This window comes from Pleurodeles waltl, chromosome 1_2 (genome assembly GCF_031143425.1).
Source record: "Pleurodeles waltl isolate 20211129_DDA chromosome 1_2, aPleWal1.hap1.20221129, whole genome shotgun sequence".
Lineage (NCBI taxonomy): Eukaryota > Metazoa > Chordata > Amphibia > Caudata > Salamandridae > Pleurodeles > Pleurodeles waltl.
The window spans coordinates 835,001,613-835,026,614 of NC_090437.1; the positions used below are offsets into that span (position 1 = coordinate 835,001,613).

The 25,002-nt window shown below is 44.9% G+C and overlaps 1 protein-coding gene across 1 annotated transcript in view; it reads right to left on the minus strand.

Moving 5' to 3' along the window:
- Positions 1-25,002, minus strand: part of GLRA3 (glycine receptor alpha 3) — a 596,907-nt gene that overhangs the window by 25,635 nt on the left and 546,270 nt on the right. The window contains exon 8 of the mRNA XM_069244590.1: positions 9,056-9,202. Within this exon, the coding sequence (XP_069100691.1) occupies positions 9,056-9,202 (147 nt within the window). The remainder of the gene's footprint in view (positions 1-9,055; positions 9,203-25,002) is intronic.

Below are 25,002 nucleotides of genomic sequence, written 5' to 3' on the forward strand. Positions count from 1 at the left end.
AACATTATTGTTAGGTGAAAATTGAAAATAGCTGTAAATGTAAAAAAACACAGTAAAATTCACCATTTATAGTTATGTCAAGTAACTATAACTCATGCACTAAACTAATTATAACACACACTCTCACACACACTAATTACCTCACATATTGCATCTCTCATGACATGTTCTATGATATAATTGCAAAATATGAAATTACATCATTGACGGAAACACAATGTGGGGCATAAATTATGAAGCTCCCAGCGCCTAACAAAGCCTTAGGGAGGTGGGGTAACATGACCCTTCCCCAAAGATTTAGAATGCACCAGTCCCTTGGGCTGTTGCCCACCCCAGGGTATTCAATACAAAATAACAGCAGGACAACACCACATTTTTTTAATTGGTGCCATAAATCTGCAGAACCTTTGCAACTCCACAACACTGCAAAAATGCAGTTTTTGGCTCCTAAAGAGGGTCCTCTGAAGCCTCCATCGAGGCTAGGAGGACAGGTTTCTCTAACCTGCCCCCTATATGGTTTTTGATTTTTTTCTAGGACAGGGGTCTGAGTACCCAGTTCTAAAATGGCTTCAACCACATCTTGAGATCTGTCAGCTCCATAGATCCTATGCAGCATGAAACATACAAAGAGGTTGAGACTTAATTTCTCAAAGACCATTTAACAGATTTACACCAAATCACAAAAACACACTTTCTTGACCAATGGCTAGTTTTCTGCTAAATTTGGAGTGATTAAATTCAGTAGTTTTTGTAGCACTGCTATTCAATTTTCCAATGGAAAAATGAATAGGGAAAACACATTGTCCTCCTTTTTCTTGGCCCGTACTTGACAAACACCTCTAAAACATTCCATGAAGGAGCTGGGGTTGAGGAGGCGTTTTATTCTGTAAAAGTTTGTGAAGATTTGTCATATGATGCCCAAGTTATTACTAAACTAGTAAGTGCCATGTAAAAACCTAAGGAAACGTGGTCCTGAGAAAATTAACTTTTTCGTTTGATAATAAGTTTGATGAATCTTTACTATACTTCCCAATAAAAAGTCTCATCAACCTTAGCTTCTCTCAAGAAAGTTTCTGGGTGACCTGTCAATATATATCCTAGTTTCATCAACCTTAGCTCCTCCCTAGAAAGTTTCCTTTGCCACTAGGGAGTTTTAGTTAGGACCATGTTTCCATAGAAAAGGCATTTTTGACTTGCCTATATCTTTGGCGCCGTTTGATGGATCTTCACCAACTTTTTAAAAAAAAGTGTTCTTGTGATTTTTGTTGTGCATGGAAAGTTTCAGGGTGATCTGTCAAACTGGGACAAGTAAAAGGGAGGGTGTAAAAAAACACGCATTTCCCATGTTAAGAATGATCCTGGTCCAGAGAGCGTATGTCTAGTGACTTGGTATAAATCCATTAAGACGTTTTTGCTATATTAGGAATCAAAACTATTTGTTTATCTGGACTGTTGGGTTTGAGGAACTCTTGAAGGAGTATCACAAGCTTAATTTTGAAAAATAAAGCATTCTGGTTGGCCTCTGGACCTTTTTTGCCTTGGAAGGAGTCAGACTATTGCAGGAGTGAGCGCTTTGACTGGCTGCAGCAACATAAAGAACAATGTTGCTAGCTAGCCGCACTTATAGGACTTGGGGACTCAGTCCTCTTTCCACAATTAAAAAACAATGTAAAAAGGAGCAAGGTAGGAATATCCCACCCCATTAGCCTGTTGGACTTTTTGCCTTATGCAGGGTCATCCCCAGTCTTTTTGCCTCCTTCCTCCTGGTTTTTCTGACCTCTCGCTGTTGGCTCTAGGACTCTGAGCACTTTATCACTGCTGACCAGTGCTAAAGTGCAGGTGCTCTCCCATCTAAAGTTGGTATGATTGGCTTATACCTAATTGGCATATTTAATTTACCTATAAGTCCCTTGTACAGTGGTATCTCTATACCCAGGGCCTGTAAATTAAATACTACTAGTGGGCCTGCAGCGCTGCTTGCGCCACCCACTGAAGTAGACTCTCAAACCTGTCTCAGGCCTGCTAGCGCAGGGCCTGTGTGCGCAGTTTTCTGCCACAGGGACCTGGCATCTAAACTTACTTGCCAGGCCCAGAACTCCCCTTATACTACATGTAAGTCACCCCTAAGGTACGCCCTAGCTAGCCCTATGGGCAGGGTTCCATGTATGTAGAAAGGCAGGACATGTGCCATATTGCATGGCCTGTCCTAGTAGTGACAAACAGCCTAACTTGGTATCTCACTGCTGTGAGTGCTGCCATATATTAGGATTGCATTAGAAATGCCCTGCCTTATGTGTAAAGGGTATTGTCTGATTTATGAGGGGTAGCGTAGGCGTGTTTGATATGGTTGTGATGGTGATAATAAATACTGCTTACTGGTGTGGGTGTATTTTTTATTAATATCACAGAAATGCCACTTCTAGAAAGTGCGCATTTATCTGTGCTTATGACTCTGGTGTTTTGCAGCTTGACTCCAATCCACGTCTGGGCAGAGTGACAGTTGGGGCTTTGTGCATACTTTTCAGACAGCCTGTACACAGGGAGGGTGGAGGTGTCACAGAGGTGCATATGCATACTGAATAGTCTTCCTGGGCTGAGAGAAGGGAGAGGCGGGGCACACCTACATTTGTAAAGGCTATGCCCTGGCCTCACACAATAGGGTTGTTAACCCCGACTGATGTTTGGAGCCTGTGCTGAAAGGAGAGAGGGGGCACTCCCAGAACCAGTTGTAACTGGCTGGAACCTCCTCTCCCTACCATTGTAAAACACTGTAAGAACTGACTATAAGTACAGGGGAATTTTCCCCACAATTTGGAGACTCTTGGAATCATCTTGGAACTGGACACTAAAGGCTGAAAGGACTCACCAGGAACCGCCATGGACTGCTGCTGCTGTGCTGACCTGTGACCTGCCTGGTCATTGTGAAGGACTTGCCACTTGCTGCCTTTCCCTTGTGCTGGCCTGTAGCTGGGCCCCCCACCTGAGGACTTTGTCTTAAGATTCTGCTCCCTAGGGGCAGGGTGCTGTGGCCCCTGACCCCTGCATCCATTTCTTCACGAGGGGTGCTTCTCCGTAGTTGCGGCTGCCATAGCGCTGATTGCTGCGTGCTTATGGAGCCTTGGGAGCTCGTAGACTCCTTGCTGCATTGTGCCCCTTTAAATAAGATCACCGCAGCGGCCCGGGAAGCTCGAAGAACACTCGCGTACCCCATCGGGTGCAGGCGAGTGTCTGCTCGGACCCCAGGAGGGGTCTGATCTTCTTGTGGCTTCACGGCAGGACCAGGGGAAGGCGCGGGGAGTGCCCCCTTCCCCCTGGCCTCTGCATTAGGAGCAGGACGCTCCTTTTCTGCTGTTAGGTAAAACGGGCATTATTGTGGCCCCCCTTGGTGGAAGGGCCAGTGGAGGCCCGGGGGGGCCCCCAGAGATCGCGGGTCCCAGGAGGGGCCTGTCATTAAACCAGAGGGGGTGCGTGAGGCCCCGTCCTGCCCTAAGTTGTTTTTGCTGGCTTTGGCCCCCCTCGTGAGGGCCGGTTGTGGCCCTGAGGGGCCCCCCAGTAATCACAGTCCCCAGAGGGGCCTGTGTATAAAAGAGAGGAGGTGCATGTCGCCCTCCTCTGACCCCAGAGTATAAGGGAGGCCCCCGTTTTGCGCATAGGAGCGCCGGGGGGCCCATTGTTCGCCTTCTAGGCACTGGAGGTGCCTTCATCCAACCAGGTACTGTTTAAAGGACCAATATAGTTGCAATCCAAAGTTCTTTCTACAGACTTTTGTTTGATTCATATATTACCTACCTGCGTTTGATGTTTTTACATATGTGTATGCAAATGTTCCTTTTATGGACATGCTTGCTAATATGTTTTTCTAACTTGCCATATGTTTTCTAATGTTCCTACTATGGGCATTTTATGATATTCTTATGACAAGTGCTGTGATGTAATAACGTGTTTTCCTGACTACTGCTTATGTTGCAGAATACTGAGTAACCTGTGTGTTATGTGTGACTACTGCTAGGTTGCAGAGTAACTAATGTGTAACGTTCTGACAACTGCTAAGGTAGCAGGATAGTACTGATATGTGATGTTTGGTCTGATAATTGCCTTGTGTACAATACAGTATATTTTCATATAATCTGGTGTTGTGTTTCCTTTGTGGTGGGGATATTGCGTCACATTGTTGTGTGTGTTGTGCAAACGCTTTACACATTGCCTCCAGGTTAAGCCTGACTGCTCGTGCCAAGCTACCAAGGGGGTGAGCAGGGGCTATCTTGGACGTGTAACTCCCTTGCCCTGACTAGAGTGGGTAAGTTCTGCCTGGCTGAGGTGCATACCCTAGCCAACCAGAAACCCCATTTCTAACATAGCCCTAGTGGGAGGATCCCAGAGGGACGCCCCAGGGCACAAAATAAAAAAAAATAAAAAAAATCTGTGATCAGGCAGGACTCTTGCTTGATCATGAGAAAAAGGAAACTGGGGGACCACCATTATTTAAAAAAAATATTTGGGGAGGAGGCATGAGTGGAGTACCCCACCCAAGCCATTTTGAACCCTGGGGACCCCATTCTCTGAGGCCAACTTTTAAAAAGAGGGGAGGGGCATGTGGCCCCCTCTCTAACCCTTTAACTGCCCAAAGGATTCCACCCCCCCAAGGCTGGGTGGTGTAATTAAGGGGAGGGGCACATGGCCCCCTCCCTGAGCTGAGTGTAGCACCAGGATCCCCATGCCCTGGGGCCAATACAATAATTAAGGGGAGGCAGCACACAACAACCTTACTAAGCATGTGGCCCAGGGTACCCCGAGGTAACACACTCCCCAGGGCTGCATTGTGATGAAGGAACGGGAAGACAATTGGACCCCCTCACTGAACTTTTCAATGCTCCATGGACCCCATCCCTCAGTGTTCCCATCTCCTGGGGTCAAATAGTAATGAAGGGGTGGGGGTGATCATGGCCCCAGGTACCCCATCCCTGGGGACAGCTTTATAGCTTTAACTAGAAAGGGGAGGGCTGTGCATGGCCTCCTCCCTGATACACTGGGGGCCTTGTCAGCCTCATCCCTTGTGGGATGACTCCATTAACTGTGTCTCGGGTGGCTCAGTTCTGGGACTCGGTTACCCTGCCTGCAGCAAGGGTAGTGACTTCTCTGCTTCAACCTGGTGGGCCTGCAAAAATGCACTTGCCAAGTGGAAGCAGATTTTTTTTTCTCTGCCTGCACTCTTGCCAGGCAGGAGCTGAAGAAAATACCTGCTCCAACTGGGCAGGAGCAATGCCAGCTCCCGCTGCACCCAGGAGGGGCCCTGAGGCTCCACCCCCAATATAGTTCGTAGTGAGTGTCCTGTCCTGGGTGGCTATTGGGTTACCCACCTCTGGCACCATGGGATGAGGTTCCTGGGGCCTCATTGAGGTATGGGGAGGGGCTGCACACCCCCTCCCCTTTTTGGCCCCAGGGGTTGTAGTACCCAGGGCCTGAAGATGCTAGAGCAGGAAGGATAGGTAGCCCCTCCCCTCTTTTTAAAAATATTTAAATATTGACCTTTGGGGATTGGGTCCCTGGGGACTCACTGAGGCACAGGGAGAGGGTCCCCCTCCTCTTTTTAAAATATATATGCGGCACCCTGGGTATTAAGAGAATCACATGGAGGTCATGCAGCCACTCTCCCCTTTTTTAAAAACATTGGCTGGGTGAATTGGGGGTTCATGAGGCCTCAAAGGCTCTGGAAGAGCTGCTGCTCTCCTCTTCTAAAATATTGACACCGGGGACTAGGGCCCCATGGCCTCATGGATGTTTGTGCTGAAGGTCTAGGTGCCTCCTCTCCTTTTTTCAAAAACATCCTCCTCTAGATTTGGGTCTTCTGGGCCTTAAGAGGCTCTGAAAAGGGTTCATGAGACTTCCCTCTCCTTTTTTAAAATATTGGCCTCAGGGATGAGGTACCTGGGGCCCCACTGAGGTTCTGAAGGTGGGCTACGCTCCCCTTTTAAATGGCATTACTTGTATTCAGCCATTTGTGCCTGTGGGTGTTTGGGTGTAAGCTCTGCACCCAACCCACTACAATGCACTTGCCATGTGCAGCATATTGTTGGGCACAGGGCATGGCCTGTTGCCAACCCCACACCATTTATAGCCTTTGTGGGTGGGGTTGGCTGACTGCAGAGACTTAAACAAGGGTTAAGTGTTATTAAAGGTAGGTGAAAATGTCAGGGACAAAGTAATGTTTTGAATTAAAAAAAGCACCAAAATTCACCAGTTGTAGTTATCAGAGCTAACTATAACTTGCTCCCCTGCCATGCGCTGCCTATGATCTCACATATCGCATCACTCATGACTAGTTCTACTACATCATTCATGATATCACTCATGACATCTGAAGGGAGATTATTCATGTCTCATGGTTGTTTTACATGAAAAGCATAACACGTGATCTTTAGCCGTTCATTGAAGAATCTACAGTCATGTTTGAGGCCAGGTCCTGCAGGAGTGATTCCCAGAGTGAGCTTCTGTGACAGTGAGCTGAATTTGGCTAACATGTATGAACTTCAGAGGGCCAGCAAATTTACCCCATCTGAGAGTAGGAGTTTTCTTGAGAAGGTAACACGGCTAAGATGAGTCTCAACAATTTAATGATTGGGAGTAAGTTCAGAGATAATTGATTCTCGATCTAGGAGAACAAAAACCCAAACAATGCCCTTGTACTGTAATTGTGGAAAACCAGGATAGATGGGGGAAAGCAGATCTGCAGTCAAACGTTCTCAGTCAGGGTAGCAGAAAGAATGTACCAAGTGCCACTTAGATGTGGAAAAAAAATTAAAACTGTGCAAAATGGAACTCAAAAGTCAGTTTGGGCCTCAGGACACAAATGGCACAAGTGGAAAACAAGAAGACAGACCAAAGTTATCCCTGCCAAACTAAATTCTCTTTGTTTTCTTGAGCAAATCTGGTTGCTTGCTTGTTTGTCCTTTTTCAGCCAGTAGACTGCTAGAAGTGATCTTTTTCAAACAAATTTAGACGTAGGCATCAGCACATTGATTCCAATTGCTACTTTAAGATGGTGCTGATGACGTAGACAGGATAAAGAAAAGCGAACTGTTACAAAACACTGAACTCTTTGTTAAAACAAACTGCATAATTAATATTAAACCCAGCTTGTGCATCAACAACTAAGCAACAACAACTAGGTAAGAGAAATTATTTCTAGTTGACAGTGAAGTCTTGTTATCATCCATCATCTGTCCCACTTTGTTTTCCTATCACCACTTCCTTGGAAGGAGGTGCTAGCAATGATTAACATGGGTGCTATTTCAGTAGGTTTTCCCAGAGTTTAAACCAGTAAATTTTTTCTAAGGCCCTCTTAAGACTAGTGTCTCTACAAAGTACTCAGGCTCTTTTTATGACTACAGCGGTGTTTTGGGTAGTAATGCCTCACATAGCAAAACTATACACTGTTTACTGGATGCAGTATTATCCACCCATCCCACATGTCATAATACAGCAGAATGTGGTATTGAGGTTTGGACACGAGGTTACTGCATATTTTGCCTCAATACAACCAACTTTAAGCAGGTTTATCCTGGTGATATTAATCTTTAAAAAACTGAGGATGTGCTAGACTTTCTGAAAAATGCAGACTCTTGAATTTGGGTACAAACTCCTCTTTGCATCTGAATATGGGTCTTAGAAGAGGAAGGTTCTTGTGTGTTTCCATCTTTCCATCTACAGCTCAGGTAAAATGGGAACTTAGGTCCTGATTTATACTTTTGACGCAAACCTACCTGGACTTACCTCGGATGGGTCCCCCCACCCTTAGGTGTCCTCCAGGTGTGGGTGGGTGGGGATGTCCCTGGGTGCAGGGAAGGGCACCTGTGGGCTGTTTCCACGGCCTCTGACTCAGGCGTTAAATAATGGCGCTAAACAGGCTAAGCGCTATTATTTAAGGCCCTCCTCCCGTGGGCGATTTTTGCAGGGGAGGATAAATAAGGCGCAAAGGCCTTAGAGTAATTTTTTGCCCGGGATCCCCTACCTTGCATCTCATTGACGCAAGGTAGTTTTCCGCAGGCAAAAAATGACGTTAACTCCAATAGTTTGACGCTAGACGGGTCTAGCGTCAAAATATAAATATGGAGTTAAGTTTGTGCTGGATTTGCATCAAAAAAATGACGCAAATCCGGCGCAAACAAGTAAAAATTTGCCCCTTAGTTACTTATGACTCAGCATTAAAAAAACACAACTTTCGGAGTCCAAGTCCCTCGACCCACATTCAACAGTAGAAATGTCTCCTTTGCTCATTCTTTTCCATTTTGTATATCGAGGTTGCACAGTAAATTGTGATATTGCATTTCTTCAGCTGGAAGTTACTCACCCAGACATGTTACTATAATCCCGCAAGACATACTTATACCACTTGTTGTATCCACATGTTCATTGGTTTAAAACACAACAGGTTGTTGCAATTTTTTAATCATTCTATCAAACAACTGGTGCTAGGAATAGAAAGATGTTGTTTATCTCTCGGAAAAACTACATTTTAAAATTCAAATGACTCGATTATGCATGCTATGGTAATTAATGGCTGCTGTGCAAACGCCTGTTTGGCAGTGGTTGCTTTACTGGATATGATAATTACTGAATGCAGTGAAGTCCACATCGCCGGCATATTTGGTCATGTATCCAAATGTAGTAACCCATTTTGGGGCTAAACTTGTAACAAGTGCAAGTCATCTCGCTTAAATTCCGAACCTCAATGCTCAATGCATGATAAAAACGAGGAGCACTTGAGGCCAATGCATTTCTTCGCAGAGATGTTTCAATAAAGCATTACTTGTGAAGTTTATGCCCTCATTTTTTCACATGTCTGAATCATTGAATATTGTAGAATATTGAAAAAGAAAAAATGACGGTAAGAAAATTGTAGGTCAGTGTGTAAGTTCATGTGCTGAGACATTCGTTCTTCAAGAAGAAATGTAGATTGGTTGTACTTTGCACAAGCATATAGGTGATAAATACACAAATACGTCTGAAGCAATTCAAGATGTGTTATGCTCTTTTGGCACTTATTAGGCATTCTTACCCTGTTCTTCTTTCTTTTGCGACGGAATCGTAGAAGTTCCTTGTGCTGCCTGGACACAAAATTTACAGCTGCGTATTCCAGTAGTGCAGAAAATACAAAAAGCAAGCAGACTGCCATCCATATATCAATAGCCTTCACGTAAGAAACCTGTGCAAGAAAAAAGGGCATCAAATGCGTACACATAGAGTACAATGACATAAAAAGTTGGGAAAAGAGGGCTACATATTTCATTCCTGTAATGAAGGTATCCATAATGCCAACAAAGGTATCTTTTTATAACAATGAACCCACTAACGATCTCAACAATGCTGATCTTTATGGGTACTACATTATTGCTCAGACTTTGGAGCACTATCAATTTGAACTTTGCTATGAAAAACTAGAAGGGAAGACTCATTTTCCTCTCTTGAGATTCTTAGGCCCATACTTATACTTGCTTTGCACTGAATTAGAGTCATTATATTTATGCTAATTCAGCTCAAACTTAACTCCATATTTATATATTTTGATGCTAGACCCATCTAGCATCAAAATATTGGAGTTAACGTCATTTTTTGGATGTGTGAAACCATCTTGCATCAATGAGATGCAGGGTAGACGTTCCCATCCAAAAAATGACTCTAATCCCCTAGTGCCATATTTATCCAGCTGCGCTAAAATGACGCACGGGTGGGAGGCGAACCCAAAAAATGATGTTAACTCTGATTTGCATCAAATTTTAATGCCTGGGTCAGACTTAGCATTAATATGAGGCCCACACACCACTACTTAAAGAAAACACACAGAAGCAACATTACCAACCCACAGGGCAAGATGGAAGTGCTACTGCTCCAGCTTGGGAGACGACACAGAGGACAACAACAAAAACAGCAACCACCACCATGACAACAGGGCCCACAAAGGCAACGCAGAAGGCAGGATAGGATATTCTGAAACAGGACAACCCACCTTGGCCTCACGGAACAAGACATCACCGGGACATACAGACTGAACCAGCAAGCCATACTACACCTGCTGCACCACATTGAGCCACACATCACAGCCAGCTTGCAGACCCCACATAATATACCACCTGTGCATAGCTGCTAGCTGTCCTGCACATGCTGGCAAGTGGCTCATTTCAGACAACGGGTGCCCTTGTTGCTGGTGTGTCACAGCCGTCCTTCTAGGTGTTCCTGCCAAAGGTGTTAAATGCAATTATCTCTCTGACACCCCACCACATCAGCTTCCCCAACACCCAGCAAATTCAGCAGGAGATAAAATAGGGGTTCTACCAATTTGCTGGCTTTCCGCATGTGCTCGGTGCAATGGACTGTACCCATGTCCGACTTGTTCCACCTGCAGCAACATAGCATTTATACAGGAATCGCAAACACATGCACTCCATAATTGTGCAGGCCATACTGGACCACTGGGGACTATTCACAAACATTTTGGCCAAGTATTCTGGGAGCGTACATGACGCCTACATATTCAGGCACAGCAGGATTAACAAACAATTCCAGGATGGCCAATATGGAAATGTCCTACTTGTAGGTAAGTCAACAAACCTAGCAATATACACACAACAAACCAACCCTGTAGGACACACAAGACATACACCACTCAAAAAATACATGGCCAGGGTAACACAGATGTGCAGGTAACAACACATATGCACCATGCTGCAGTACAGCACAATCAGTGCACAGCACAAACATATACACCCACATGTACGTAACACACCCACACCCACAGGTACACCACGTGAAGTACAGGTGCAGATATGTACTCTTTGCTCACAGAAGATGTACACAAACCACTACAAGTGCCCACAGGTTGCCTACTAAGTACACTTCACACACACAATAAACCAGACAAAGAATTGCACAGCAATGTCAATGGCATACACCGTGCTCATGTAACATAAGTCACACATAGGCACAGACCCCCTAATTCACGTGGTTCAAGTCTCTGCCAGAACAAACTTCAAATGCCAGACGACTGGTGCCAATACCAACTACATCTCATCAACACATACCTGACTTATCTGTAGTGTGCATATACATCTGCCAGATGCATTGGGTCACACACATAGGAATACAACATCAACGGCCATCACATACCATGTGCCAGATTTGTGAGTAGAGGCACCACACCTACTGGTGTGCCACCTCACATACACCACTAACTGACCCACAGCACCATCATGTCTGTACCATATACAATAAATGTCCCACCATGGGGCTGAGTCACTGTTAGAAAGTGCAGATTATAGATGCCATAGTGGGGCCCAGTAGGAGTATAGAGGACATCACTGACCTGACATGCTCTGTGCTAAGGGACACATTTGCTAAGTAGCTGGACTCCATCCCATAGCCTGCACTGTGTATGTGTTGACAGTATAAATGCTGATATAGGTATTGGAAAACAGGAGAGACACTGGTAATAATGTTGATCATCCTAAAATAATGAGGTACATACCCTTGGACACCTGACGGCTGGCGCAAACATCAGCTGCCACTCAAGATCACTAAGGGACCTATGTTAGAACCCCCAGTGCTATTGTCATGGCCTGCACTCTATGTACAAGTTGGCAGATGACCACTATTTTGTGACATGAAGCCACACTGTACATCGGCACACTCCCACGCAGCACTTAGCGTGGAAGGGGCGTGCAGTGTGTGTTGCTGTAGGTCTGTCACCACAAGATACATAACATGATGATGCTGACTCAGATGTAGGTGTCACCCAAAAGCTGAGGCAGTGCCAACATCAAACACCACCTCAGGTGTGCCGTTTGCAGGTTGCAATAAGGAAATTTACTGCGATTTGAACCCATATGAATGTGCCACCTTAGCATGCTGCATACTGCTACACACACAGAAAGAGCCAATTGTCCATCAAAACAGGATATGTATAGCAAGGTGCCCCTTCCTGCACAGACACATCCACCTCCGCAGGGCAGCCAGCCAAGCACCCTGGTGCAAGGTTGGCAGTGTTTGTGCACGGCTGCATATTAGGCACCAGTGCAGGGGATGACAAAGGGTTGCCTAGTAACATGTCTCACATGATGAATTCCTGCATAGTGAAAATGATGCAACACAGTGCTGCTAATGTTGGAACTGTGTTGTGCATTGTCACTTACTCATTACAATGGGCCAAAGTGTTGCACTTCATCTGTAATGACACAAGTCAAAATGGCTGGGATGTCCAGGCTCTCTAGGGCTACCACGTTGTCACCACATCTGACCCCATTGTGTTGCAAGGATGTGTCATGTCCCGTCTGGTGATAGCACACTGATACAAACGTGCACTACACAATACATGGTACGTACATACTGAGCATCAGTCAGGAATTCTAATTATATGTCCCAGGTCCTTGAGTTTAACAACACAGTGCCAGTAAAACTTAGTACAAGGCCAGGAACTCACACCATACCACAAGCACGTATGAGTCACAAACAACTCCAAATACCAACTGCCATGCTACATGACAAACCTGTTTCAAGCCTTAACAACAACTTACATCTGTTATCTTTTTCAGTGGATCAGGGTTATGGCATACAGCCGTGACTGATGACCCCATTTGCAAACCCAAACACAGCAGCAGAGTGAGCATACAATTGAGGGACACCATCAGACACGCAATGTCATGGAAAGGATATTTGGGATACTGAAATCAGGATTCAGGTGCCTGACCTGACAGGAGGCAGCCTCCATTCTGCCCCACACATTGTGCGTAAAATCTTCCTGACATGTGCCATCCTGCACAACCTATGTGTGAGAATGAATGTTCGAATGTATGACTAGGTTGCAGACCTGCCTGAGAAGGATGAGGAGTAGGATGGTGCTGATTATATGGAGGGGGAACAGCACAACACAGCTGTTGGGGTATGCCAGAGACTAGAAATTATTGAGATCTTTCTCACATAAAAATCACTGAAATCACCATGTTCTATTTATTTAAATAAACACTTCACATATACAACCAATCCTATTTTGGTCTATTCAATCCCCACTACATATACCATAGGAATCTGAGGCTTAACAGTTACTAATCTGACAAGTGATGTTGTGACATCATATGTGATGTGTAACATTGTATTGCCACCATCACACACATCACTTACAGCCTGATCACTGGTATGTGACAACAGAAAGACACAATTCATGGACCACAACACATATTGTACATTCATGTTGCCAACTTGCTAATCAATAGCTCATCACACCCAACCACATCATGTCCCAATAGGATGTATGCAAGGGGCCCTCACCTGAGGTTGGGGATGTTGAAAAATAGAAATCAAGTCATGTTGGAACTTAACACTGTCCCAACTCACTGTGAGAGTGGCAATGGCTGCATGGGACATGTGTGACTAGAGGGGGCATCATTGGTAACTATGTTCATCATGACTTGCCCAGGGATTATAACCAATGGAAGAAGGTGAGCCTGCACAGTCTATCCATGGTAATCTGTCCTGCCACTGCCATGGGGCACAAGCTTGACACAGGGTAAACATGACCTCACTCATTGTACAGACATATCTGTGGTCTGCACATTAGTATGGAGGAGAACATATGCAGCTAGGTCTGCCGGTCCACCATACAAAAAGCATCAACCATTGGTAAATGCAATGATTGAAATCCAAAATATGTGATCCTACCATATTCTGGTTGGAATATAGGCAGAGTGTGTCACACACACTATGTACCACAGATGTAAACATGTCAGGCAAATGTGCTGTCTTCACACAGCTCTCCCTAAACTCTAAATCCAACTACGGAGACAGATGTCAGGCCACATTTCCTAGGTCGCAATCGTTTGCCTATCATCAACAATGCCTGACCTGCGTATGCACCTCCAAAATAGTATGATCTGTATGACAATATCACACATCACATACCAATCTACAATACACAATCAAATATCAGAAGTATTGCGTTGTACTGAATGCAAACATATGTGTATACACTGTTGTCACACATGCACATATATATATGCGCGCCGTGCAACAATTTGCATGCTGTTGTCTCCGTAACACACATTGATGGAAAAGACTAATAACACCTTTACTACATTGTTGCATGGACTACCACATGTGGCCATACCCAATATGTGGTAGCTCATGTCATATGTATGTTGATTCAGGGTGGATCTAAGGACACTGCAAAAAACCACGCAATCAGGAAATGACGCAAATGCGTCTAAAACATCTGCAAATGAAAACAAAATGACACCTGGGCCCTCAGCGTGAATTCTACCCTTACAATCCTTTTAATGCAGCCTTCTTTGAAATCAACGCATAACTGTCATGCGTCAATGTAAATGACGCATGTGCATTATGCATCTAAAAAAAACAACGCAAATGTCAAATGTGTCAAAGTAATACACGCATAACTGAAAAAGGTGACACACGGGGACCGGACGTGATGTAATAAGAAATCCTGTCTACAAGCATGGTACATTGGGTATATTTTCACTTTCTCTTTACTGTCTGTGCTTTGGGACTGTGTGGTTGTATTTTGGAGCTGGTGTTTGAGTCTTGGGTGTGTCTTGGAGTTTGTGGTGTCCCATCTGTCATGTCCTCTTGTATTCTGTGTGCATTTTGTCCCAGTAGCTGTGGTTTTATGTAGTTTTTGTCTAGATTTGCATTTGTGCTGTGGGCTTTCCTTCCGGGGTTGTTACTAATTTGGGATAGTTGGGATAAGTTAGTGGGGTTACGTTTCTGTTCTTTTTTTCTTTCTTTGTATTTGGGGTCAACTCTGAATATAATTCAACATGTCTGGAAGGGGGAGGATGACAAGGATGTCCGAGGATGAGCTTGACTGATATTCCACTACCTGCCTATGATGCTTGAGATGGGTGGCCGGGTCATCTTTGGATACTGGACCAAGGCCAGGCGGCTACGGTGGGGCAAGGTGTTCTGCCACCTGAAGAGAATATACAGGACCAGCAGGAATGAGCACCAGCTCAAACAAAGCTGGGCAGATCTGGTGGCCAGGAAGCAGGATCTGCTCAATCACCTTGGGATTGAGATTGGCAGACCTGTTGGTTAGTCTCCCATTGGTATACTATTGACTGCCCACTGCTCTTGAATGACAGTAGCAGATGAGTTGGAGTGCTGCATGCAATGCTTGTGGGCAGGTTGTATGCAATCAGAATGAAGTGTATCTGCGCCAGTCTAGGCCTGGAGTTCCCATGTCCAAATATGATACCAATGCAGGTCTGATATCTGATGAGTTCTGCACAACCATCATGAAGGCACACTTTTCAGAGGGCATAGTGACACCTGTGCCCCGGCATAGAGTCATGTATGAAACACCAAGGCACCGCCAGTTTCCCTGGATTGTGTCAACAAAGTTGGGCAATGCATGTATAGTGTAACTTTGTCATCATTTCACGCACATGACCCCTGCCCCTGTGATTATGTTAGCAAACAGGGTTTACCCGCCTTAGGGGGCAATGAATATGGGGCATTTGATACTATTAGACAACTTTTCCACATCCATCCTGTATTAATCAAGGCATGATCATTGCAGACTTAAAATTGAGTGGCATGTTTATCACAAAGTGCCTCTGGGTGCCTTGCAGGACACGCTTTAGTACCTGAGTTTTATGTCTTGGAAAGTGGCAGGGTTGTATCATGTTTCTTTATACAACTCCTCCTTATACCATGTTGTTCTGTCTTCTATAGATGGCCCCTATATGGTTGTTGCAGGGTGTAGCACTACATGAGTCTCTGACCCAGTGCTAGCGTTCAGATCTGTGGCTCTAACTCACCTGAGTGTCTGGGTCATTGTGTGATCGTAGTGATGTGTCTGTTGCACTGTTTTCCACTAGCTCACTCCTCTCAACTAGTTCCCACTGAAATTTGATGTCCACTCGCAGTGACTATGATTTGACACTAGGCATGGTTTGCCATTCATGTCTTACAGTGGACCTGCCCCCTACACGATTGGTGAAGTGGCATGATGTGAGGACCCAGATGTATCCAGTGATTATGATAATGTGTGTCCTGTGAAGTAATCCAGGATCGGGGTGAGTGAGCCATGTGTGTTGAATACAATGCCAGATGTGATAAGCTGTCGAATGATCAGATATCAATGTAGGCTGGATGGTGACATTATGGCCCATTTAAAGGATCCCCATGGACCACCGGAGGGTCACATCTTGTGAGGCTTGTGGTGCACAGTGGACAGCATCGTGTACACAAGGTGGTGACAAGCCACATATGGGGCGATATGTGACTAAGAATGACAGAGAACAACGGTGTGAGAATATTGTCTGTTACGCACTCCATCATTCTCACAACACAGGGATGCACCATATTGAAGACAATTTGGTGCATTCCTGTATTGCCATGACGACGGAGGACTGGGCTGCCAATTGTCCCCCTGCATGGCTCTCTGTCTTTGGCACTCCATGTATGTTACACTTATGTGGAATGTAATAGGCTTGCATGCAGGTCAAGGCCAAACATTTGCTGGCAGGGAAATGGGTGTGAAAGGAATAGTAGTGGCAGATCAGGTATTGATGGGTGTCTACACCTGGACACAAGAATGTAGATGTGATAGACCTATGGATACTAGCTTCCTAGTTGTCAGCCCTCCTAACATATGGTCCACTCCTTGACTTCTTGTATGAGTGGGCATGCCTTGGTGGATGACCAGGGCAGTTGAGATGATAAATTGCATGGCCATCACCCCTTATGCTCAGGGGGAGAGGAATACCAACTTTGCAGGTATATGTGATCTCACAGTGTAGGTGACGGTTATATTTATCAAGCTTGCATGTGTACCTATCAGCTCTGACCCCTTATGGTTACCAACAGCATCCCATCCTCCCACTAACATGTCCAAGTTATCGGTGATGTTTGGTTGGAAATAGACAGAGATGATGAGGAATTTCCTCCTCATCTATGTAAAGTTAGCGCTGCCTTTGCATTATTCTTTATTACACAAAAGTGATGCACAAATGTTTGGCTCATTTTCTAGTTTTGCATTGCTTTAGTGTCAATAATATGATGCTAAGGCAGAGTTGTTGTTACATTTATCAGGGCCATTGTCTATACTGGAATGTGAGTCAGAGTGCATGTGTAATTAGATTTAGCAGTGTAAGCTACTAATCTGTACAAACTCCACACATTGCTGACACTGATGTTTGCCTGTCTCCATTTTACAGCTGCCAACATGACAAATTATGAGCTGCGTGCATTCCAGAAGAGGGCAGTGAGGTACCGCCATATCTTGGCAGTGGAGTCTGGGTGCAGACAAATGGTTCGCCACGTCCATGCAGAGAGGGCAACAGGGGAATGGCGGGTAGTACCACAAGGGGTCCCCACACTGGCTAAGACGGCACAGAAGAGAACCAGCTTCTCAGAAGTGCAGGGGGCACAGCTAGCACCACACCCAAGACATTGGCTGTAACAGCTTCAACATCAGTGCAACAGCCCACTCCACCTGCTGCCATGGACACACAATTGCTTCAGGATCTGCAGAGGGATGTTTCCCTAGTGCTAAAACATCTGGACAGCTTGGAGGAGGAGTGTGTGCCTCATTTGGCTGCAGTATGTTCATTTGCAGTAATGAGGCACTTGTGCATACCCTCTAGGTTGGCTAACACAGTCTCCATCCCCACACACACCTGCTTTTTTTGCTCCCACTGGACTCCTACCACTTTCCTCTCATAGCTGGTCCCTGGGTCCTCGGAGTCCTCAGCTGTGTTGGTGCTGGCAGGTCATACTATTGGGGTGCTGGGTGGGGTATCTGGGATGGCTGCTACATTATTTGTCCTCCTTGCAACTGGAGGTGGTGTCTGGAGGGAGACCAGGACTTCTTGGGGGTCTCTTGGCTGGGGGTGCGGGGTGGTGGTGCTACCAACACATGTCTGGGTACTGTTGGCAATTAATTGTGTGCTATAAAATGCAGAAAACATGTGTTGGGACAATGAGGCAAGGAAGTTGCAAGGTGTTACTGCAAGGGACACCACCATGATGTAACCTCAGGAATGGTATTGACTGCCTTCCTACTCTCTGCTAGTAGGGTTTATTTGACTGTCTGCAAGGGATGTTGTGATGTTAATCTTGTCGACTATCTGCTGCCAGATTGCCTCTCTCCTGCCAAATGGCAATTCTGAGGTGATGAAGAGTTGATGTATGTGCTCCATCACCTCTCTCACAAGTATTTCATGCTCCTCTGCACTGAAACAACACTTTCTCTTTTTCTTCTCCCTCCCCTAGGACTTGTGTGTGTTCTCCTGGTTGGTTCCTGGTTGATTGGGGTCACCCTGGGGTCTCTCCTGGCTTTCTGGGTCCATTTTGCTTCTTCTTTGCACTTGCGTGGTATAAATATGACGGCCAGACGGTGGTAAAAAATGGCGCTAGCCAGCACTAAGCTTTTTGATGTAAAATTGTGTTTGTGCCGTTTTTTTGTCAAAAAGTATAAATCTGGCCCACAGTCTGTGTTTGCACTCCTAGGTTACTGAAATCTGGTTCTACATCAAGTGTGTATAAGTTGTGTGTGCATAAATTCTGAGAATAATTTGGATCTTTCAGCAAATTAGGTTATTAGAAGAGAATGTAAAGATCAAATAACTAGATGCAACAATGCTTTGTTATGAACAAAGTGGTTTACTGATCTATAGTAATTATTAAAAAAATGAGTTCAATCAAGAATTTGTCAAAGATCTGAGAAGTGACTGAGGGTTTAAGAGGCAACAATGTTCCAAATATATCAGCCCACCAATGACGCTTTTTCCTATTCATCTTTGATACAAAACTCAAGAAAATGCAGGACATTATCACTGCTGTCCTGAAGAGGCCTCATTTGAAACTGGGATCCTCAAGAACTTTGTTGTCTTCTGCAATTTAAAACAACACATTCATCCTTGCATCACAACTGATTAAACCATCAAAGATTCCACTAGAACCAAGCTCTGCATCAATAATGAAGGAGTACAGTCAAACCTTAGCTTCAGATCCGGCTAAAATGATATTTGCCTCTTTCTGTTATGGATCAATATGGAAAAACCTCATAAATGCATTAACATCATGACTCAAAGGAAACCAAGGCATACAAGAGACTAAGAATGTCATGATATTTAAACTCTGGATCATGGAGAGAAAGACGTTTTTTTTCAATTCTAAGACCATTTGTAATCAAATTAAGTTTTCCATTACCTTTCCTTGGGGATTAAAAGAGTGAGGCATACTGAATCATCGTCTTCATGTTAGAGTGGAGAGAATAGATCAGGAAAAAAAGAGTCAATTTGTTTTTGTAGTGATATGATGTCACTTCACTTCTTCATTGTTTATGTGCAGCCACTGGCGTATAAAATATTGATACACCAACTATAGTTCTAAATGTACACATATCTGACAGACACACATCTGTTTGTGAAACAATAAGGAAGACCAAAACAACATCTCAGACTGCTTAAGTGACATTCACGACTGGATGATGGAAATTGTCGTGTACCTTAACACTGAGACTAATTGAGATCGTGATTGTTGTGGGTGCACCTAATAAGAAAGTCCAGGTCTCAGTATCTTTAAGAACATAGAGTATTAAAAACCTTCAGAATCTGGGTCAACTATAAACTCCCTTTTATGCAACAAATCTTAGCATCAAACAAAGTATCAACCTCCAATTGATGATGATTGAAGGCTTCTCCCTCAAACTGAACTTACCAGACACCTTGTTCTAACATAGTTTGACTAGCACATTTTATGAGGGAAAATTGAATAAATATATTCAGAAGGATGGGAGGTTCCAAAAACAAGCTTTTAAGCTACAACTAAAACAAAGGAAATCCTAATTCCTCATGCAGGCAATGAAAGAGTTCCATTGGTTCCCATTGCAACAAAATATAAAATTCAAGATTTTGTGCATAGACTAGATAAACTGCACCCAGAAATGTACAGCAGATTATTAGAAGCTTGCTAAACATTGCATCACTGGCCATACAATATACTTCAATTAATGAGACTTAAAATTCTCTACACTTTGTAAGTTGGACACATGAGGCTAGAAAATGGTTGGCTGAAATATGTAGAAGATTACCCATAAACCTAGAGGTTGCTACTCTTAAAAATAAGTATCTCTAAAGTGGAGCTACATACTTTGTCTAAAAGCTGTGCCAGGGAAGATGACAAATAGTACTTCAAAAGCAAGATTTCAGTCCGATGTTTGAGAAAGTCATAGGAAAGGGATGATGAGTTTACATATATCAATGAATTGCCAAACCCTTTGTTAAGACACACTGTACTGAAGTTTAGATCTAGCTTAAACCTATGTTTTGAAAATTAAGCTACTCGGACCATAGCAGGGAAGGACAAGGGACAATGTACTTTTGGTCTGAATATAAAGTGTTATTGGTTACATGTTTTATTAGATTATTTAACCCCTTGGGCGCCAAGGACATAATTGTCTGGTGGCGCGGAGCTGAAGCGTCACAAATTTACGCCATTATGTCCTAGTACTGGCCCTAAGGGGAAGCGCTAGTGCTCCCCTGAGGGTCATGCCCCCACAGCCCCATGGCACGGCTGGAAGGAGAATCGCTTCCCCTTCCACCTTAACCCCCCAGTGACGTAATCACATGCTGACCTCATTAGAGGTCACCTCCCATCGCGCTGGAAGCTTCCAGCGCGATGCGTAAGAGAAATGCTCAGCATTTCTCTTACGATCTGGAGGAGGGGGCAGGCAGAGGCATGAAAGGAGAGGAAAGGCCTTTACTTTCCTTTCATGTCTCTGCAAGCATTTCTGCTGCCCGATCATGATGCGAATGGGCAGCAGAAATGCCCACTAGACACCAGGGATTTTTTTTTTTAGACTTACTCATAAGGGGAGCGGCCCTGGGGGCCAAATGAGTTTTAAGCCATTTCTGCCCCCCCAGGGGCAGATCGGCCTAATATAATTAGGCCGATCTGCCCCCAAGGGGGGGACAAATACCCCCTAGACAGCAGGGATAATTTAATTTAATTTTTTATATTTTTTTATATGTGGGTTGTGACCCCTTAGGCAAGGGTCGCTCCCCGTGGGGCAAAATTACTTTTAGGCCATTTCTGCCCCCCTTTTGGGAAGATAGGCCTATTTTTATTAGGCCAATCTGCCCCCAAGGGGGGTAGAAACCACTAGATACCAGGGATTTTTTAGTTTTTTACACTTACGCAGAAAGGGAGAGGCCCCTTGGGCAAGGGCCGCTCCCCAGGGAGGAAATATATTTTTAGACCTTTTCTGCCCCCCGGGGTCAGATCAGCCTATTATAATTAGGCCAATCTGCCCCAGATTGGGCAGAAACCTCTAGACACCAAGGATAAATATTTTTTTATTTACTTTATGTTTTTATTTATGGGGAGGGACCCCTTAGGCAACGGTCACTCCCCTGGGGTGCAAATTGTATTTAGGCCATTTCTGCCACCCTTGGGGGCAGATCGCCCTATTTTTATTAGACCAATCTGCCCCTAAGGGGGGCAGAAACAACTATACACCAGGGATTTTTTTTTTTTATTGCGCTTAAGGGGAGCTGCCCCACCCCAAATAAATGGGGCCAAAGTTGTTCTGCCAACCAGTGGGGAGATGGGGCAATTACCCCCGATCCACACCCCGGGGAGGCAGAAAGTCTACTAGATGCCAAGGAATAAAAAAAAGAAAATAGTGTGGTGATGCCTACCAACCAGTATGGGCATGGTTCTGCCCCCACCCCAACTGAAGGGGGTAACTGTCTTTCAGCTCTCCCCCCACACACTAAAACATCTTATTCCATGGCAAGCAAAAGGACATTTGACTATTTTGGGTTTTGGTTTTACGTTTGGGCCATGAGAGCTTGGCTAACTCTCAAAATCGTCCCACTTGGAATGGTGAGGGCTGCGCTTTTTGCACTTTGGGACGCTGCCATGTTGAAAGATACACAAGACTAGACACATCTGAAAACTAAACTTCAGGGTGAGTCCAGGGTGGTGTGCTTTATATGCACCCCACACCATTTTCTTACCGACAATGCCCAGCAAACCTCCAACTTTGCTGGAAATCACAAATGTTTTCCACATTTTTGCAATGGAACCTTCCGGAATCTGCAGGAATCCACAAAATTCCTACCACCCAGCACTGTCTCATCTATTCCAATGCAAATGTTCCCCCACTTGTCAGCCTAAAAATTATTTTTTTTCAAACTGCCCTTTTGGACCCACTTTGGGTCCCCCTCAATTTCGAGATGTTTTTGGTTCTGCCCTGTCACAGGCATTTGGCCCACCTACACAAGTGAGGTATCATTTTTACCGGGAGACTGAGGAGAACGTTGTATTGTAGGATATTTGTCTCAGTGCGGTAATGCCACACAGAATTGTGGGAAAAACGAGATTTTTAAGCTAAATTTGAGGTTTGCTGAGGATTCTGGGTAAGAAAACATTGGCTGATCCACACAAGTCACACTTCCCTGGATCCGCTCGGGTGTCTAATTTTCTGAAATGATTGGGTTTTGTAGGTTTCCCTATTGGCTGCTGAGCCCAGGACCAAAAATGCAGACCCCCCCCTCAAAAACAGGTAGTTTAGTATTTGATAATTTTGATGTGTCCACATTGTGTTTTGGGGCATTTCATTTAGCAGGCACTAGGCCTACCCACACAAGTGAGGTACCATTTTTACAGGGAGACTTAGGGGAACGCTGCGTGGAAGGACATTTGTGGCTCCTCTCAGATTCCAGAACTTTCTGTCACCAAAATGTGAGGAAAAAGTGTTTTTTTAGCCATAGTTTGAGGTCTACAAAGCATTCTGGGTAACAGAACCTGGTGAAATCTCCACAAATCACCCCATCTTGGATTCCCCTAGGTGTCTAGCTTTAAAAAATGTGCAGGTTTGGTAGGTTTCCCCAGGTGCCGGGTGAGCTAGGGGCCAAAATCCACAGCTTGGCACTTTGCAAAAAACTGCTGTTTTCTTTGTGAAAATGTGATGTGTCCATGTTGTGTTTTGGGGCATTTCCTGTCACGGGCGCTCAGCCTACCCACACAAGTGAGGTACCATTTTTATCGGGAGACTTGGAGGAATGTTGGGTGGAAGTAAATGTGTGGCTCCTCTTAGATTCCAGAACTTTCTGTCACCAAAATGTGAGGAAAAAGTGTGTTTTCGACAAATTTTGAGGTTTGCAAAGGATTCTGGGTAACAGAACCTGGTGATAGCCCAACAAGTCACCCCCATCTTGGATTACCCTAGCTGTCTAGTTTTCAAAAATGGGCAGGCCTGGTAGGTTTCCCTGGGTGCCGGCTGAGCTAGAGGCCAAAATCCACAGCTAGGCAATTTGCAAAAAACAGGTCTGTTTTCTTTGGGAAAATGTGATGTGTCAACGTTGTATTTTGGGGCATTTCCTGTTGCGGGCACTAGACCTACGCACACAAGTGGGGTTCCATTTTTATCGGGAGACGTGGGAGAGGCTGAGATAGAGGCAAAAACCTACAGCTAGGCACTTTGCAAAAAACACGTCAGATTTCAATGTAAAAATGTGATGTGTCCATGTTGCCTTTCCTGACGCGAGCATTAGGCCTACCTACGCAAGTGAGGTACCATTTTTATTGGGAGACTTGGGGGAACACAGAATAGCAAAACAGGTGTTATTGCCCCTTGTCTTTCTGTACATTTTTTGTCCAAATGTAAGAGAGTGTGTAAAAACGACGTCTATTTGAGAAATGCCCTCTAGTATGGGCCCCCTGGAATTCAGAGATGTGCAAATAACCACTTCTTCTCAACACGTTATCTTATGCCCATTTTGGAAATACAAAGGTTTTCTTCATACCTATTTTTCACTCTTTATATTTCAGCAAATGAATTGCTGTATACCCGGTATAGAATGAAAACCCATTGCAAGGTGCAGCTCATTTATTGGCTCTGGGTACCTAAGGTTCTTAATGAACATACAAGCCCTATATATCCCCGCAATCAGAAAAGTCCAGCAGATGTAACAGTATGTTCTTCTCAAAAATTTGACATTGCAGGAACAAGTTGTAGAGTAAAACGCGGAGAAAAATGGCTGTTTTTTTCACCTCAATTTCAATATTTCTTTATTTCAGCTGCTATTTTCTGTAGGAACCCGTTGTAGGATCTACACAAATGACTCCTTGCGTAATTCAGAATTTTGTCTACGTTTCAGAAATGGTTAGCTTTCTGGGATCCAGCATTGGTTTCATGCCTATTTCTGTCACTAACTGGAAGGAGGCTGAAAGCACAAAAAATAGTAAAAATGGGGTATGTACCAGTAAAATGCCAAAACTGTGCTGAAAAATTGGGTTTTCTGATTCAAGTCTGCCTGTTCCTGAAAGCTGGGAACATGGTGATTTGAGCACTGCAAACCCTTCGTTGATGCCATTCTCAGGGAAAAAACACAAGCCTTGTTCTGCAGCCCTTTAGTCACTTCATCCCTGGTGTCTAGTGGGAGAGCTCTGTTTTCCTACTAGGCTGCCCTCTGCCTCTCTCTTCTGCTTCTCTGCTTCTCTCACTGTGTGCTCTCTCTTCCATGTCCCCCTTTTGTGCTCCTTTTGCAGCTCACTCTCCACAGTGCTCCTTCTGCCTTTTGCTTTACAGTCTTTCTTCCCTTTTTCCCTCCACTCACTCCGCTCTCTCTCTTTCACTCTCGCTCCCCCCCCTCTCCCACCACCGCTGCCCCTGTGGCCCCGCCCCCTCCTCTTTCTCGCGCTGCAATCCCGCCCTGCTGCTCCCATGGCCAGCCCCCTTTTTTCACACTGATTTCGCCCGCCTCCCAGCTGTCCTCTCTTCCCCCCTCCTTACTTAATGGCGGGTGTGTGCAGCGGGTGCGCAGCTGGTGTGCCAAAGGCAAGCCCGTCAGAACCCATGGTTCTAGCCCCCTCCACCGCTCCAACACCTGACTCTGCTACGATGCCACCACCCTCCACACACTCAACTCCAGACGCTCATCCACCTGCCATCAAGCCACCCCGCAGCTCACCCGTGGACCCTTT